Genomic DNA, 18,847 nt, shown 5'->3' with positions numbered 1-18,847 from the left:
CATGGAAGTACAAATAGCAACCCCTTACTATCCTGGGAAAGCCAGGGAAACAGAATGTAATTAAGTTTACCATTTTATACACAACATGACCTGCCCCCAGGACTACCTAAATGGCTACATCATGAACTAAAATTTGAATCTGAAATCAGCTGCAGAAATGTCACAGAAATAAGACTAAACTTCAGTGTCTACAATCAATTTTATTTTAATATAATCTAAACACATACCATTTAGAAAATACCAAGAAAAATTTATGTACAAGAGTTGACGCTATTGCATTTGGATAAAGCTGGCAAGTTCTTGCTACTAGCATAGCCCAGGAAACACCACCGAGGAAACCTAATATATTGGAATAGATGTTGTGGCCTGTTGATAAGGGAAAAGCAAAAAGAAAAGTTAGTGTTGAACAAAAGTGTAAATATTTTTAATAAGCTAGCCAACAAATTCTGAACTCACGTTTGGCCCACAGTTTGATAGCTCTCAGAGTTAACCTGAAGTTGTCAATGTTTGGTACTAGGTGTAAAATTTCATCGGTTACCCTGCAACCTGATTAATAGGAATGAAAAAAACAAAACATTAAATCATCAAAAATTTAATGGTAATATTTCTTTTAATTTTCTGAGATTAATGTCAAATTCTAAAATAACTTATTTAGTACAACCTGTAATATTAATTCAGTAAGAGACAATCTTAAACTTTGATCTCCTATCACAAACATTATCCTCAACCAAAAAATCTGAACTGTAATCCGCCTGGTTTCAAACTTCCAATCCACAACTAAAACTTCTTCTTCCCAGGCCAAATATAGCAAGGATGGCTTGATCCAATTAAATTTCCAAGAACTGTTCTTCAAGAGCATGGTAACGAGCAATGCTAATAGAGTGTTCAAAGGCAATCCTTTGTAACACAACAGATGGAAACATTACAAAGGACAGCAGATCAAAATTAATTAGGGTTACACAGTGAAACCCAGATCGTGACCAACAGAGTACCAGTATCAGACATCTTTCCATATTTCAGGAAATTTTTTTAAAAGTGCAAGATGAGTAAAATAAATTACCAAATAGCCTCTAGAGTCTATTAAGTAAAGCACATTTAATTTGAATCACTATAGATAAACAATATGTCTATAAAAGACTTCATTATAAAACGGGAGTTTAAAACGATTTCACATTTGACAAAAACTGCTAATATGCAAAAGGAAGTAGGTTTTGACATACCGTTAAGACTTCTTATGCATCGTATATCTAAATTTTTAAGCAGACTGTCATCTCGTAAGTCCAAGTCTTCTGGAATAGTCTGCAGTGCTAATCTTGCAAATAAAATATCAATCTAAAACAAAAATAAAATTTAACATTCTGCATCTGTTGAACTATTTTTAAAGCATTTCTTTAAAAAAGAAAAAGTATTCCTGCCCTGGCTGGTATGGCTAAGTGGACTGAGTGACAGCCTATGAACCAAAGCGTTGCCAGTTCAAATTCCAGTCTGGGCACATGTCTGGACTGCGGGCCAAGTCCCCAGTTGGGGGAGCACAAGAGGCAACCACACATTGGTGTTTCTCTCCCTCTCTTTCTCCCTTCCTTCCCCTATCTCTAAAAATAAATAAATTATATATGTTAAAAAATTAAAAAGAAAACAGCACTCCTTACAGACAGGATCTTCTCATCAATTATAAACATGGCAATGCTTCCAAAAGTCCAAACTATTAATTCATAGCATAACTATTTTAATCAGATGTTAAAACATAATACGAAACAGAACCTACTTGCCATTTTAATCATAATTACTAAGTTTGATTCACTAAGTTTATTAAATGCATCTAACTGGATTTACTTAATTTGCTAAATTCATATACTGGGTAACTTCCTTTAGTTCTCCCTATGAACTGTAAAATGATTACATACTATAAGGTGTACAATTATAATGTCATATCCTTATATTTAGCCCAAATATACCTTTTAGTAAAAAAGAAGCTCCTTACTTAAGAAGTTACAGATCTATACTACTATAGTATGTTTCAACTTAGTTTTGACTAAGAAAACAAAAATGAACACTAGCTGACTTTGAAGGTTTATAGAATGCAAGTATCTTCAAGAAAAACTGGGTGTTCAAAGAAACAGCAAAAATTTGTTAATTATTCCTGAAGGTATAATTTCATACTTCTAAACTTTGAATGCTGAACAAGCCTTTTATAAAATCACTTTAAAAACAAATATTTTAAGAGCTTATTGTGAAAAATTATTCAATCAATATGTACCTACAGTAGAGAAAAAAACTGTACACAAATAGTACTTGTAGTATAGCATGAATTTTCCAACTAAAAAGATTCCAAAGCCCTAATTTAGACAGAAATAAAGATTATATGCTCACAAAAATATTAACTCATAAAGGAACTCAGTGATGATACGGACATTTAAAAAAAAGAATAAAAGTTCACAGAATGTTGAAATGGAAATATGTTCCCTAAAACAGTATTATTTTATTTGGAAAATATATAGAAAACACATTAAACATTTCAAGTAACCATCTGACTTTCATCTCCATCCTGAAAAGTTTACACAATTGAGACGGCTTTCCCACAAAAATTCTCCCTTTGTTGGTAATGTTCTTTTTGAGAAACGGGCCATCACCTTACATTAGATTGCTTTATATTCACTTTAACACTGACAGTAAATCGTAACTGCCTTGACTCGATAACTCTTCACTTAATGTACCATTTTATGTCTATTTAGAAAGGTTGGTCATCTGGCTTTTCATGGACGATTGAGTTTGGCAGCAATTATAGAAAACACCTTTTGCCCTAACTGGTGTGGCTTAGTTGGCTGGGAGTTGTCCCACAAAGTAAAAGGTCATTGGTTCAATTCCCAGTCAGAGCACGTGCCCAGGTGGTGGGTTTGGTCCCCAGTAGAACACATGCGAGAGTCAACCAATCAATGTTTCTCTCTCAGGTTGATGTTTCTCTCCCTCTTTCTCCCTCCCTTCCCCTCTCTAAAAAGGAATAAATAAAATCTTAAACTTTAAAAAAAACACCTTTTCTTTGCAAAACAATGAAGTATTCTTCAACCCTAAAATGCTACCATCTTCACTATCACCATCAGTGACCTTCCAGCACCGTTATGTGTGGGGAAAAGTAATAAGTACAGTTGCTTCACTGGCAGCTTTGTTCCAATTACTTTCACAACACTTGTTGAAAGCGGCAAAAAGAAATGTACAGCATCTCAAGAACTGGGAGTTCATACACCCTCCCCTATCAGAAAATTGTTTAGCATGCATGTCACACAATTTTCTCTCAACTTCTTTAAATATTTTATTTAAATGAAGTCAAGGCAAAATTCTATTTGCACAAATATACTGTACTGTCTTAATGAGACCTAAAAGTATACAAAATTTGCATATGGAAAAACTGCCAAGTAAACTGTTTTGTAGCAGCGTTTCATTGCCAGTTTCATTATTTCTGTCTATATTTTATTTATTTTCTTAAAAGGTTATTTATTTATTTTTAGAGAGGGAAAGGGAGGGAGAAAAGGAGAGAAACACCAATGTGTGGTTGCCTCTTGTGCGCCCCCTACTGGGGACCTCGCCCACAACCCAGGCATGTGCCTTAGACTGGGAATCAAATTGGCGACCCTTTGGTCCGCAGGCCAGTGCTCAATCCACTGAGCCACACCAGCCAGGGTATTTGTCTATATTTTAGCTCCTAATTTCACTACACTCTTTTAAAAGATTAAAAATGGTATTCTACAAAGAACAAGCTGTCACTTCCATTAAAAACTTAATTCTTATTAATATCACACCAATTCATCAATTATATAACTATAAGATAAGTTTTTACCCTACACAGATTAAAATTCCATATAACAGAAACTGTTTACCTGAACTTCACCTTACCTCTATCCCGTCAAAACACAGTTTGATAACTGGCACAAATGCCTCTTCAACAGCCTGTAAGAAAATCAAACAAGTTCAATGTCTCTGAAACTACATTAGACCTATACTAATTTTAGTGCTCTTAAATGACTGTGTTACTTGAAATTGTTTAAATATAATTTAGCATAATGCCTGACACAGACTAGGTTCTCAGAAACTAGCTTTAACACACCAGGCTCTTGATTTAGACAAAACTAATTTCAAATCTTTGAGTTCTGCAACTGAGATATATGATCATGGCCAAGATGTATAACACTTATTTTGTCTGCCTCATTTTCTACTTTGAACACAAAGTTAGATTTATGACTTCAGGCTTAGTGTAAAGAATTAAAATGCAAACATACAGGGTAAGCAATTAAAAAGGTTTGGCAAATTTTTTAAGAGTTCAAAAAATGATGGCTACACCATAAAATTCACTCAATTGACTAAACTGATTTTTATAAATCTTCCCCTTTCACCCCGAACATTTACGTACTCTTAAATCTTTTACTTCTTCCTGTAATTTCAACTTATCATAGAAGGAGGTGAAAAAGTCACTTCGATCGACATGTCTCGGTGCAACACACAACGCGTCAATGTCGGCACCTAAAAAAAGATAGCCCATCAAGCATTAATTACTATTTCAAGAAAATTATTTTGCATCTTATTGTAAAGTATCTGACATTGAGACTCTGTTAACATTATACTGGTGAGCCTCTAAAAATGCAACTCTCCCCTTAAAAAAAAACCTTACTGGTCAGTATAGGAATTACATGATTCTAATTAATGGGACTGCTTTTCCTAGAGCATCCTCCAGTTGCAGTGGCCCAGATGAACTGGGAGGCAAAGAAAGGTGATTCAGATAGGACCTTTATGGTGAACAGAGAGAACTAGTGAAGAATAGACCCAACATCTTGATGTCATTAGTCATACACATGTTCATTAGTAAAACAAATAGTTTCCTTCTATACTATATGACTGGTGCTTTTAGGCTGCAGCTAGCTCCTAAATGGGACCTATGGGGTAAACATCAAGAAAAAACACTGACAAGAATCCAATAAGGCAGACCATGGCAAGATATTTGTTATTAATGTAGTGCTTCATAGGAGGCCAGCACTGAGTATGCAGGGAGACCACAAGAGAGAGGATTACAATCAGTAACTGGGATCATAAATGGGAATAAATGGGATACATGTGGAATCAGGCCAACACAGTCTTTTTCCTCAGAGTCAACGAGGCACTATAGGAAGGCTGTGGTTTAGCATATTCATGACGCAGAAGAGCACATGGAACACTACTAGCACCAAGTAGCGGGAGATGGGGAGAGGGAAGGATGCCAGACCGAAGAGAAAACATAAGAGGTCTGCCCAGAAGGTACCCAGCCATGTAATACGAAAAATAGAGCCATTAGCTGAAGAAGATAACAAGATACAAGAAACATTCCACCCAGGACAATGCCTCCTCAGTCCCCTCCAAAGCAGGCACTTGGGACCTCACACAGTTCTCCCAATCACCATCAGCTGCCCGGTAGTATTTTCCTGAATCTCATCAACGATGGTCTGAAATCTCCTCCCTTTCAAAGGTGATTTTAGTTTTGGGAAAAGCCAGAAGTCACAGGGCGCCAAATCTGGGCTATAGTGGGGCTGAGTCACCTGGGTGATTTGACGTTTCGTCAAAAAACTGAGCACGAGACATGATGCATGAGTGGGCGTGTTGTCATGATGGAGCCACCAGTCACCAGCTGCAGCCTTCTGAGTCATCTCAATAGTTTCCACGGACGAAATGTTCAAGCTTAGGGCAAAATTTCATGCAGATGTGTTGCTCTACTCACTCAGTCATTTTGAATGCAACGGCCACACAGTACACATGCTCACTCAACGGTGCCTACCACCCCCACTGACTAGGACAGTGAAGGCGTCGTTGTTCACACATGCGCACTCCAGTACACTCTCCTTGGCTGCCAGGTTTCATGGATGTCGCGCAAGTCATTTTCATTAGAGTAACGCTGGCTGGGCTTTCTCCAGACAGACCTCGTAGACATTGACAGGTAACTTTTAACAGAGGCCAGTGGTTAATGACTGAAAAGCACAGCTTCAGAAGGCCCAAGAGGAACCCTAGATCTGCCCAGATGACTGGCTGAACTGTTCAAGCTTCACTGCCTCTTTAAGTCTCAGATTCCTATGAGCTGCATGAGAATGAGAGTGCTGAGGAATAAGTACAGTAGGAACACCAAAAAAAGTATTAGCTCTGTGCTCAGTAAAAAGAAAATGCTCAAGAAATCTTCTCTGCCACGATAACATTTTTATTGTGTGCTTATTTGCACAGAGGAAAAACTACAAGTGTCAGTAAGATAATACTGAAAGTCAATGACCGCAAATAAACATATTTTTTATTTTGCTTAACTGTATTTTGCAACTATAATAAAAATATGGGGAAAAGAAAATCCACAGGTGTTTTCTAAAAGCTTTAATTCATTTTTGGTCTGATTCCCAGGTTAACAGTCTTCAGGTAGAAGTGGTGGCACAGAGACCTGCGCTGTTCACGAGCACCTTCCAATGGGAAAAGTGTCCCCCCCCCAATATGGCGGTCGCTAGGCAGCCAGCCACGGGCGGCTGCTCAACACTGAAAGTGTGGCCACTTCTACTGAGGGACTGAGTTTTAAATTTTACCTACTACTGCACTAGACAGCACAGGTAGAGAAGGCATCATTTTATTTCTTTCTCCTTACTAAATTTGGGTTCCCTGAACCACTCTCTCTAATGTGAATTTAAGCTGTGTGATATACTACAAGCAATTGAGATGGATACATCATTAAAAATTTTAAGAAATAAAAAAGTATTCTTTCTCAAAATAATTAAAACAATATTTACCTTTTGTGTGTACTCCTAATCTGTAAGATCCAAACGTAAAAATTTTTCCACCAACATTTTCAATTACAGACTGTGGAAGATTCTGTTAAAACAAACAAGAAAATGGTTGTTTTCCCAGTGGAGCACCAAGAAAACTGCAAGTAACACTGTACATTTTAAAAACAACCCAATAAGATTTCAGTGCAAATTTATACCGAGGATAAACAAGTTCCACAAAATACTGGCCTTCATAGATCAATCTAATTTGAAAGTCAAGCAATTTTCAACCTCTAAAGAGTGTTCTTTAGTAAAGACCCTTACTTTTTTAGAATTCTGCCACAGTTCTGGAAACTGCTTTAAAGAAGACTATGGTAGAGACCACGTGATTACACAGGAGCAATGATTCAGAGATTGTTTTCATGACAAAGAGGCTGCATAAATTATGAATGTTACAATTTAACAAAACATTCTAATTGCTTAAAAAATTATATTATATTCAATGATTATACCAAATAGCCAATTGTACCTTAGAGCAGCAATTTTCAACCAGTACGCCACAAGAATTTTCAAAACATGCAATACCTGGCTATTTAGTCATGAGCACTGATCTCTTTTCCCTTATACAGTCAAATTAAAAATGACAAAAGCCAACACAATAGTGGTCCAATGTGAATGTTCCGTCTTGAACCACAAACATACAGGACACATAGTAATAGAGCTGCATCTTACTGGTCACGTCACATAATAAGGGTGAGTCTGACTGGCTAATTCTTGGTACCAGAAATCCTTATTTACAAGTACAGGCACCTGATTTTTTAAAAAGTCACTTTAGAGCAAAAAGGGTAGGTGAATACTATTATTTTTTTTGTAAATCAATCAAAATTATACCTATTTCTTATCAGATCAGCAAAAAATATTTTTTGGTGTGCCACAGAATTTTAGTAATTACGCATACCATGAGGTGAAAAAGGTTGAATATTGCTGCATTAAAGTATAATTTTTTTAAAAAAGTATAATTTTACCATATCAAAAGTCACTGTACTTCGAGGCCAGTAATGCTACGTAATGGTTTATTCACAGACTTCCAAAAGACTTCGGTGGAATGATTCGGAGCAGGACTAAACTTACCAATGGTTTCTTAGAGAAGAAACACCAGAAATCGGGAGAAGCATTTAATACATCTTCCTGACCCTAGCACTAAAGTTCCCTGGTGAGTACTTAGTGTCCCTGTTGTTAAGGATGATGTCCAACCAAACAAAAAATAATTTTAATGTGTGCTAAGTCAATCATTTCTTTTTACCGTCTAATTACTCAGTATAGTCAAGTCTTATTCAGCATCATAGCAGACCACTTTTCTCTTTGCCCTGCAAAAATGGCATCAACAATTCAATTTCAAAAACCCTAAAAGTGAATTGTAAAGATTCAGGGACTTCCTGTGTTTTAAAGACATATTTAATCATCACTTATAGAAAAGACAATCTCTATATATATATTACATTTGTTAGAAGTAGTCAAGGTCAGAAACCACAAAAGACCCCATATAGTCAAAGAAATACTAAGAAAGAAGAACAAAGTTGGAGGTAACACGCTACCTGTTATCAAATTTTACTCCACGGCTATAGTACTCAAAACATGGTACTGGCATAAAAACAGAGACAAAGATCAATGGAACCAAACAGAGCACCTGGAAATAAACCCAGCCTATATGGTCAACTAATCTACGACAAAGAAGGCAGGAATATACACTGGGGTGAAGAGAATCTCTTCAATAAAAGGAGGTGAGGAAACCGGACAGGGACATGCAACAAAATGAAGCTGGCTAGCTCTCTTACACCATATACTAAAATAAACTCAAAATGGACTACAGACTTCAATATAAGACTGAAAGCACAAAACTCCAGAAAACAACAGACAGTAATCTCTTTGATACTCCTTTTAGCAATTTTTTTGGATATGTCTTCTCAGGAAAGGAAAACAAAGAAATAATAAACAAATGGGACTGCAACAAACTAAAAAGGTTTTGCACGGCAAAGAAAACCATCAACAAAACAAAGACAACCTACTGAACTGGAGAAGATACTCACCAATGATACCTCTGATAAAGGGTTAATATCCAAAATATACCAGGAACTCATACAATTTAACACCAAAAAACCGCAAACAATCTGATTTAAAAATGGACATGTGACCTGAATAGATACTTCTCCATAAAGGACATACAAAAGGCCAATAGATACAAGAAAAGATGCTCGACATCACTAATCATCAGGGAAATGCAAATTAAAACCACACTGAGGTATCACCTCACACCCGTCATCAAATAAATCAATAAGCAAGTGTTGGTGAGGATGTGGAGAAAAGGGAGCCCTCCCGCACCGTGGGTGGGAATGCAAATTGCTGTAGCCAATACAGAAAACAGTATGGAGGTTCCTCAAAAAATTAAAACAGAACTACCACATGACCCAGCAACCCTACTTCTGAGTATTGAACCAAAGAAATCCAAACACTAATTGGAAGATATATATGCACCCCTATGTTCATTGCAGCATTATTTACAACAGCCAAGATGTGGAAGCAACAAGAGTCCACTAATACACAAATGGATAAAGATGTGGTAATACATACAACAGAATATTACTTAGCCGTTTAAAAAAAAAAAACCTCTTGTTATCTGCAACAACATGGATGGACCCAGAGGATATTATGCTAAGTGAAATCAAACAAACAAACAAACAGAAACAAACTCATAAATACAGAGAACATACCGATGGTCGCCAGATGGGATGGGTGTGGGGGGAGTGTGAAATGGTGAAAGGGATTGCGAAGTACAAACTGCCAGTTATAAAAGTAGTTACGGGGATTTAAAGTGCAGCACAGGGAATACAGGCAATGGTATTGTGCTAACTATGTACGGTGCCAGGCGTTACTGGACTTTTCAGGGGGAATCACTTCATAACTTGAATAAACGTCTAACTAACTACTATGCTGTACACCTGAAACTAATATAATATCGAGTGTCAACTGTAAGATAAAAAATAACTGAAACACAAAAAATTTAAATAAAAAAATTAAATGAATTACGGGGTAAGGAAACTTACTAGGCACTCAAGTACCTAAAACAAAACTATCAATGAGACAATACTCTTGTTTCACATGAAATGAATTTAAGTTCTAACCTTGTCCAGTTGACTACAGTTTAAACTTAATCTAAACGTCTGAGAAAAAGCCATTAAAACAGAGCGAAGTTTTCTACACAAGGTTACGGAAACACTAAGCTCAATAAGTGAGTAAAAATATACTTAAACTTGGCCATCTTTAGCTCAGCTCAAAAGAACTTCCTTTACAAAATCTCATTTTTACACCAAACTCCATTAATGAGGAATAGGTAATTTAGGGAACCCCGATTTAGAATATTCCACTGCTAAAGTTTTAATCAGCTACTTGAAATACAAGCACACTTTTTTAAGGGGAAAAAAAAATTATAAAGGTGACTAAAACCAAAGACTAACTTTTTTTCTTCTACGCTGATATCCTCTCTCAGGTTTTCTTCTACCTTGGTTCTTTCCATCAATTTTTCATCTGTATTATACAGTAAATATGCATTTGGTATTACTCTGGAAAAGTGGTAGTGGAAACTATCACTATTTAGGGATTTATTTTTTATGATTCTAAGAATACATTTCTTTACCAGAAACCTAGTCATGGATTCACCAGTTGTGTGTATGATTTTTCTTAATTAAGTATTAGAAACTCAAAAATGTTGTTATAAAAAACTAAATATTCACAGCTGCAGTCTAATACCTGAAAACCTAAAAAACGCTCATTGTTGCAGGATTCCTTAAAAGGTAACCAGGTTTACAAATATTTAATATACATTTTAAAAGCACCTTTCCTGAAGAATATCTACTATTTCAGTAAAATGCATAAATAATTACTGGGTTTCAGCTTTGAAATGCTGCAACCAAAAGTACTTACACTAAAAACAAAAAATCACTGAGTTCAGTTCAGATTGTCCTGTTTTCAAAATAACTAGAAACAAAATATACAGGGTGAGGGCAAAAGTAGTTTACAGTTGTTCGTATGGAAATTACAAAAATTAATAAATAATAATACAAGAATAAATAAACTGTTTCACGTACTTGTGAGTACAGGAAACACTGTTTATTCTTGTATTATTTATTTAATTATTCTATTTTCCTTATGAACTATAAAACTTTTTGCCCCACCCTGTAAATTGTTATTAAGACTTTAAATCCACTCAAACAAGAGCAGGTTACATAAGACAATTGCTATATTCGGTTGGCAAATTATTTTATATACAAATAAGTCACCTTACCTTGCTTTCACTGATTTCTCGTATCCACTCTTTTACCAGGTTATTTAATTTTCCCAAAATTAAAATCCTGTTGATAGAGGAAATATCAATCATCAAGTTGTTTGTAATTCCAAATCATTACTTATTAAAATGCATAAGTTGCCCTGGCTGGTGTGGCTCGGTGCATCGAGCACCAGCCTGCCAACCAAAGGGTCACCAGTTCAATTCCCAATCAGGGCACAAGCCTGGGTTGTGAGCCAAGTCCCCAGTATGGGGGGGGGGGGGGGGGGGGCACGAGAGGCAACCACACATTGATGTTTGCCTCTCTTTCTCCCTCCCTTCCCCTCTTTCCAAAAATAAAATAAATAAACAAATACATAAACAAATACATAAACAAATAGCGTAAGTTTTCCATAGGTGGCTTGCTAAACTTTAACCAGTTTGTAAGGTATCAGAATGAAAGTACGCAGCAGTAAGCTACATGTAGGCACCGTTACACTGGGTGAGGCAGTCCCCTTTCTCCTGACAATTCTGTAGTATAAATAACCAAAAGCATCAAAAATCAAAATTAAAGGAATGAAACTCTAGGTAGAACAAGTCTTTTCTAAATATCACTCTTGTCTGAAACAGACATATTTGGGAGAATAATCCTGACTTTCTGAGTCAAGAATGCCATAAAATTAGTTTGTTGTGTTACTAAGAAATTATAAATTTTTATGTATTTACCTGCGCTGCAGTTCCTCTTCCTCTTCAAAAACCCCAAAGGGCTTCAGAGTCTCAATTAGTCTCTGTGTAAGCAGGCAGTCAGTCTCCTTGGGGGCTGCTAAGCTGATAGGGGAGGTAATGCCATAGTGCTTCTGTGGCGGCTGTGTTTGCTGTGATCCCTGCGTTGTAACTGGACTAGAAATGAAAGTGGATAAAATTACTGCCAAAAAATGCCTGCAATTCTGAAACAAATCAGCAAGGCTAGAAAAGCTGCTTTAGTAAAATGCATTTCTAAACATAGTTGGTGGACATTCTGTCTTACAATAAAAGCAACCAAAAGCAAGTGACTGAATGAAAACATTTCTCCTTCCACTCCGAAGAGTTTAACTTTGTCACTCCCTAAGTATCTAAAACTGTAAGTAAAAATCCGGATCAAATATACTGCTGGGGAAAAATGCAACCTAGAACAGAAGTAAACTGAGAAGTTTTACTTGTTAAAAAGGAGCCAAAATCTGTTACACTGTTATTTCTAAAGTAATGACAAACATACTGCAAAAACACTCTTTCACTAGTAAAAGAAAGTCCCCAAAGGGAACTTAACATCTGACTCACAATGAATGAAACTCACAGATGAACAGGGCATATGACATAAGCATAACCAGTGTGGAGGGGACTGTACTCACACTAAGCTTGTTACAGATTTTTAGTGGATTTACACTGAAACAATGATGCCAGTCTAAAAGTTTTTCCATTTTAAAAGAAATTAAGATTTTTTATAACTAATAGGATTTTAACATAGCTTGAAATGTTTTAATCCACCCTGTTGAAATAATTTATAATTCAATGGACAAGGACTCTTAAAGATTAGTAGCATAACTATTATTTAAAAACTACTAAGTAACATACAAACCCAGGTAGGGGCTCCAGGCAGGGGCTAAGGGAAGTACCTAATACCTGGATCAGTTTTTCCTCCCAAATTCTGTTCCTTAACAAATACTTATTTTACACACATACACACACACACCCCTAATTTACACACACCCTCTATTTTTATTTTAAGTTCTAAATACATTTTTCTTTTTAAAATAAAGTGCAATAATCCATTTACTTGAGCAATTAACATGCCAAATCCAAGATTATAGGCAGGTAAGTCCCATCACGCATTTATTACCTACCCGCTGGGTTCTAGTTTGTACTGTGACCATGGGGCTGTGTTTTATATTTTGTCTTCTGATAATCAATACAGACCTAAGAATGCCAGGAGGCCATACTGCTCGTTACTAATTAGCCAGTGGGCTGCCTACCATCTAATCAATGTTGCCCAGTTAAAAATTGTCTCAATTTTAAGAGATTTTACAGTAACATTTACTAACTAAGTAAATATCAGATTGCCTTTTGTAGCAATTAATTCATGTCAGAGCACTTCCTCCTACTCCTTCAATCTAAATTGCACAGCTACACAAGGCTATGTTAATTCAGAGCTGGGAATCCACATGAACACTAAGCACTACCTGAAGACTAAATATCTTACATTGATGCTCTACTTCTAAAAGCTATGTAGCATCTCCTACGCTTAAAATATGTTAACTTAAGTGTAAGTGCATTCACAATGTCTTGGTTAATACGTATTTTCATCAATCAACAATTATCAGATTCCTTAAAAATGACATCAAAAAGGTAGACCTCAAAACTAGTCATTTCATAATCCTCCTTCACTCGATATTCTTAAAAAGATTTCAGATAAATTAGGTATTAAATGTAAAAAAGTACCCTTACCATGTAGCCTAGAGTAATTCAATTCTTTGGAATTGTTCACTGCTTCATAAGTTTCTTCAAGTAAGCTATAACCCTTTGTTACTACCCCAGAATTATGAATACTTTTATAAATAATTCTAACTTGAGTGGAGCCAGAAATGAAAACAAGGGTAAAAGTTCATTCTAGACAGAATTGGTACAAGCAAAGGGAGCTTTCAAGGCAAGTGTAAATTTAATTCACATTTTCTAAACTTCAAATAATAAATCTCTACACTATAGCTTTGCTTTTTTGTTGTTGTTTTGAGCAAGTAATATGTTTCTCTGTATGCTTTTCCTTTCTGAAGGGGTTAAATTCATTACCAGTTGAGTTAGATCTCTGTGGGGTTAAGATTCTTCACTTACAATTTCCAATTTTTTTCTTTCTCAAATACTCTGGCTTTTCAGTGATACAAAAAACAGTGATTGGAAAGCCTGTCTACTTAAACTACATTACCAAAATATTAGGGTCCAGACTCAGATTTCTAAATTCACACCAAGTTTGTTCACTCTAACTTGAAACACAAATGTTGATGTCTGCATTAGTTTCTACATTAACACTTTGATGGGGAAGCAAATCACATGTAAACTGTACATTTTTATTTACTTTTTTCAAAATGTAGTCACATCATCCAGGATAAAAACACATTTATTTGTCCCATTTAATTCAAGAAAGGACATATACAGCATGTATTTATTTATGCGTGCATATAGAACATATATCTAATTGAAGTACACATACAGAACATACATTAATTAAAGAACACATAAATCACAACCAAAAGGAAAGAAACACAAGATACCTGTGCCTCCAACATAAATGACTTAATAAAAAGTGGCACAGCACAAAATTCCAGGAGGCCAGATGCTCTGAATTTCTACAATGTCCCAAGAAGAAACATTAGCCATGAGATGAAAATAAATCAGCTGCTAATGAAACAAACACACACACTCCAATACTGGGTAATTTCAAAGATTCCCCTTTACAGACTCTCCTCTGGAACCATACACCAGATAGCTATCAATCCCAAGAATGCAAAACTCTTCATCCCATTCTTGAACACATGAGACACCTGCTCATGTCTATCACTTTCTAGAGACATTTTTACCAGTATTTAGTTTTCTTCAGACATTATCCTATTTTAAAAATACTACAATTATGTGAAACAATGTGAAAAAAAAAACAAACAAACGGTGTAGATCTCCAAGTATGTGTGACTCAAACTTTCTGGTTTTCAATATCAAGAACACTTGTTCTTGTCCTGGCTGGTGTGGCTCAGTGGACTGAGTGCTGGCCTGCAAAACAAATGTCGCTGGTTCAATCCCCGGTCAGGGCACACGACTGGGTTTCAGGCCAGGTCCCCAGTCCGGGTTGAGTGAAAGGCAACCACCCATTGAAGTTTCTCTCCTTCCCTTCTCCTCTCTCTAAAAATAAATAAATAAAATCGTTAAAAAAAAAAAAAAAAAAAAGAACACTTGTTCTTTTAAGCAACTCATTTATTTGCATCTCATAAACATGATTTGCACTTACCTTTAGGATACTGCCCAAATTCTTAGAGCAAAACTGGTATGAATCTAGCAAGTTCTCTACTCCACAAAAATCCAAATATCACTGTATTTCTGTTAGAACTATTTTAGTACTCTAATTTCCTGTTTTGCTTTATATGTCTATCCTTATTTTTCCTTTCCACCCACCTCTAATGCAAACATCTTGCTAGTTTTTAACATGTAACTAAAGCATTCTTGTTTGCAAGTCTTACTTTCTGGATCAGAGTAGGATATATAATATCCACACACAGAGTACATAAAATTTTGCTCCCTCTCAAAATCACAAGTGATTACCAAAGACTCCCATTTGCGGGGGTGAGGGCGGGTGCACAGGGAATGGTAAGAGGGCAGTGTTAAATACAGGGTCCAGCACAAATAACACTCCTTTTTTATTACAAAATATTTTATTACAAAATCCTAAGTGTGTAATTCTGTAACATAACTATCACACTCAAGCATACCATGTGACATTTTAGGTGAAATGTTCAAATTAAAACTATAAATTAGCCCTGGCTGGTATGGCTCAGTGGACTGAATGCTGGCCTGTGAACCCAAAGGCTGCTGGTTTGATTCCCAGTCAGGGCAAGTGCCTGGGTTGCAGGGCCAGGTTGTTAGCTGGGGGCACACGAGAGGCAAGCGAGTGATGTTTCTCTCCCTCTCTCTCCCTCCCTTCCCCTTCCTCTAAAGATTAATACAGTCTTTAAAATAAATGATAGATAGATAGAAGAAACAAACAAACAAACTGTAACTTATTACACCCATATTATTACCCTACCAACCACACTCAAGCAAGCATTACTTCTGTCGGACCCCGTATTTTCAGAATCCTTCTCTCCCTTAGAACCTGGGGCATTTTCTTGACTACATTTAAACTACTGTCATTAGGGCAAAGTTCACAAAGTTCAAAAAGGACACATGCCCATTTTCTTTTCTTTTTATTTTTAACAACATTCTATGTAACAATTCTATTCCAACTACTCCAGCTGTGACACTTGGCATTTTGGTCCCACTTCGTCCTTCTACTCCTTTGCTATCCCAGCCCACCATCCATGCTGCTACCAAGCATATCGTCCTAAAACAGTGTCCTTAAAACCCTCCACAGCTTTTGGTAATGGCATTCAAAACTCCCACTCTCAATTTTGCAGCAATGTGATAAAGTAGAGAGGCCTGTTTTCTCTTCTACTCTGGTTTCACTTCTGCCACTAGTGAAAATTATTCTCGGTAAGTTGTATCTATGGATTTAGTGGCGACTTTATTACATCTCTAATAGTTCTCTAAGCTGGATGGTAAACTAGGAATTTAAAAACTATGACACATTTGTGACATAAGGAGTTTTCCAAACATAGCAAGTTTTTAAACTAATACTCAAAGAGAGCTCTGTCCTTTCCCAATGACAGGCTGTCTAAGACCTGACTCTAATTAGGATATCTGGGTACTTACAAAGAAGAGTAGCAACATTTTTGTAAAATTAGCACAACAGGCTCCTTATTACAGATAGCTATGTATTTGATTCAAAAGTTTAGGTGTCCAACTTAACCAGTATGTACACTCTGAAGTATCAAGAACCTTTTGGTACAGCAATTATAAAGCTAACTTAAATAGTACAGGTTCCTATGATTTCTGACCTGTAGTTTAGTGGCCATACATCAAAAAAAGTATGATCAATCTTTGGATGTATTACTAGTAACTATTCCAAGTCAGTGAAGAAAGTATGAAATACTTAAATGGCTTTGGTTGTATACAGTAAAATCTAAATTACAGATGCCATGATACATTTCGAAACATTTAAAAATTACAGACATTTCAAAATGTTAAAGGAAATGAACACTATTTTCAGAACCACATTTAAACGAGACAAATCCCAAAAGCCATACACAAAACAGATTTGTCTTTATAAAAATACTCCAACTTTTATACGGCAAAAATACATCATGGACAAAGGTAAAGCAAACAGTAAGTGAGGGAAATACATGCAACCTCTGCCAAAACAGCAGCATTCTATTCTAAATACATCAAGTTCTTAAATCAATCCCTCCCTCTCTCTCTCTCTCTCTCTCTCTCTCTCTCTCTCTCTCACACACACACACTTTCACTGGAAATCAGGGAAGCAAATTAGGACAACGATTTTCTGCCAAGACTGGAGAAAAACAAAGTTGATGGATAGCTGATAAAAATTAAAAACTTATTATAAACCTCTAATGTTGGCAATAGTGCAAGAAAATGAGCACGCTGATCCATCACAATGAAAGTGAACTTGGTGCATCATTTTAAAAAGCAATTTGGCAATATTCATCAAAATTAAAAATGTATATATCAATTTTTTAGCTCTTTTATTTATTTATTTGTAGAGAGAAGGGAATGAAGGGAGAAAAAGAGGGAAACAATGATGTACGACCGATACATCCATCAGTCGCCTCTTGCAAGCCCCCAACGGGGGATCTGGCCCACAACCCAGGCATGTGTCCCGACTGGGAATCGAACTGGTGACCTCTCGGTTTCCAGGCTGGTACTGAATCCACTAAGCCACACCATGCAGGGCCATTATCAATTTTTAAAGTTTATGTCTACCAAATTTGCTTCTAGCAATCTATCATAGAGAAATCCTAGGACACAGAACTCAAACTGAAGGCCTAGAAGTAGGAAGACATATCCTATTTTAACCATATTGTAATATATAAAATCCTAATCACAAAAATCCTAATTTCTGGCAACGTCTGGGATAGATGTACAATGGATTAGATAACAGGCCAAATATGGATATGGCCCCCAGCACCTGTACAGCAACAATAAGCTTAAAATGAGTAGTGCCAGTCCAGGGTTACTTCCTACAGAGGGGGCACACCTGATATTGGCCAATGAACACCTCTCTTGACCTCAAAGGTTCTGGAATTTGACACTTTTCGTAAGAATCATACAAAAAATATATCCCAGGTTACACTGGAGCACTATACACAATGCACTAACAAACTGGAAACCATCATAATACCCATTAATATGGAACTGGTTGATTACAGAGTATTCTTACAGTGTAATATTATATGATATAAAAAGATGAGGCAGTTACTACAGTAAGTTGTGCAGACAGATACCCACAATGTCAGGTAAAAAGCTGTAGAATATAATTATGGTAATAGCTAGTATTTACTGACACATACTCCAGGTAGCATGTAAAGCACTTTATACTACTCCCAACTGTTCCAAACAACTCCATTAACTCTCTGCATTTTACGGATGGAGAAAACTAGAGAGAGAAGGAAAGGCTTACCTAAATGCACTGGACTGGGACACGGACCCTGGCATCTGCTACAATCATAACCTCTACCGTGGAGAAGCTAAAGTGCCGCTATGTATCTCTCACAACACAGAGTTGTATCATTAAAAACTGTCTGTGTGTGCCCGGAAACACACCAAGCAGAAATAAGATGGGAAATTTTCACTGTCTACTTTATAATTTTTTTGCTTTAATTTGTTAAATTACTCTTAAAAACAAATATAATGATGTCATACAAAAGCTGAAAATCTAATTCTACTATTAACCACTAAATTAAGGTAGTGAAAATAAGGAGGCTCAAATTATCCCCTGGCAGAAAGGGACACCAGAGGCTCAATTTAAAACAAGTAGTTTTTTGATTACGAGCTAAAAACCCAGTTTATGCTAATCAAAACACATTAAGGAAGTTTAATAAAACAAGACTTTAAAAATGAATTTTCCAGTGCAATACCCAAACAGTGT

General features: G+C 36.2%; 1 protein-coding gene across 2 annotated transcripts in view; it reads right to left on the bottom strand.

Moving 5' to 3' along the window:
* Nucleotides 1-18,847, bottom strand: part of PAPOLA (poly(A) polymerase alpha) — a 60,932-nt gene that overhangs the window by 34,107 nt on the left and 7,978 nt on the right. For both annotated transcript variants that reach the window (XM_024568106.4, XM_024568107.4), the window contains exons 2-9: nucleotides 11,797-11,970; nucleotides 11,092-11,158; nucleotides 6,777-6,858; nucleotides 4,403-4,512; nucleotides 3,889-3,942; nucleotides 1,221-1,332; nucleotides 457-546; nucleotides 228-366 (exon numbers count right to left, since the gene is read on the bottom strand). In XM_024568106.4, the coding sequence (XP_024423874.1) occupies nucleotides 228-366; nucleotides 457-546; nucleotides 1,221-1,332; nucleotides 3,889-3,942; nucleotides 4,403-4,512; nucleotides 6,777-6,858; nucleotides 11,092-11,158; nucleotides 11,797-11,970 (828 nt within the window). The remainder of the gene's footprint in view (nucleotides 1-227; nucleotides 367-456; nucleotides 547-1,220; nucleotides 1,333-3,888; nucleotides 3,943-4,402; nucleotides 4,513-6,776; nucleotides 6,859-11,091; nucleotides 11,159-11,796; nucleotides 11,971-18,847) is intronic.

Source organism: Desmodus rotundus, chromosome 7 (assembly GCF_022682495.2).
Source record: "Desmodus rotundus isolate HL8 chromosome 7, HLdesRot8A.1, whole genome shotgun sequence".
NCBI classification, from domain to species: Eukaryota; Metazoa; Chordata; class Mammalia; order Chiroptera; family Phyllostomidae; genus Desmodus; species Desmodus rotundus.
The sequence above is the reverse complement of the archived record's forward strand: the minus strand, read 5'-3'. Positions and strand labels throughout refer to the sequence as shown.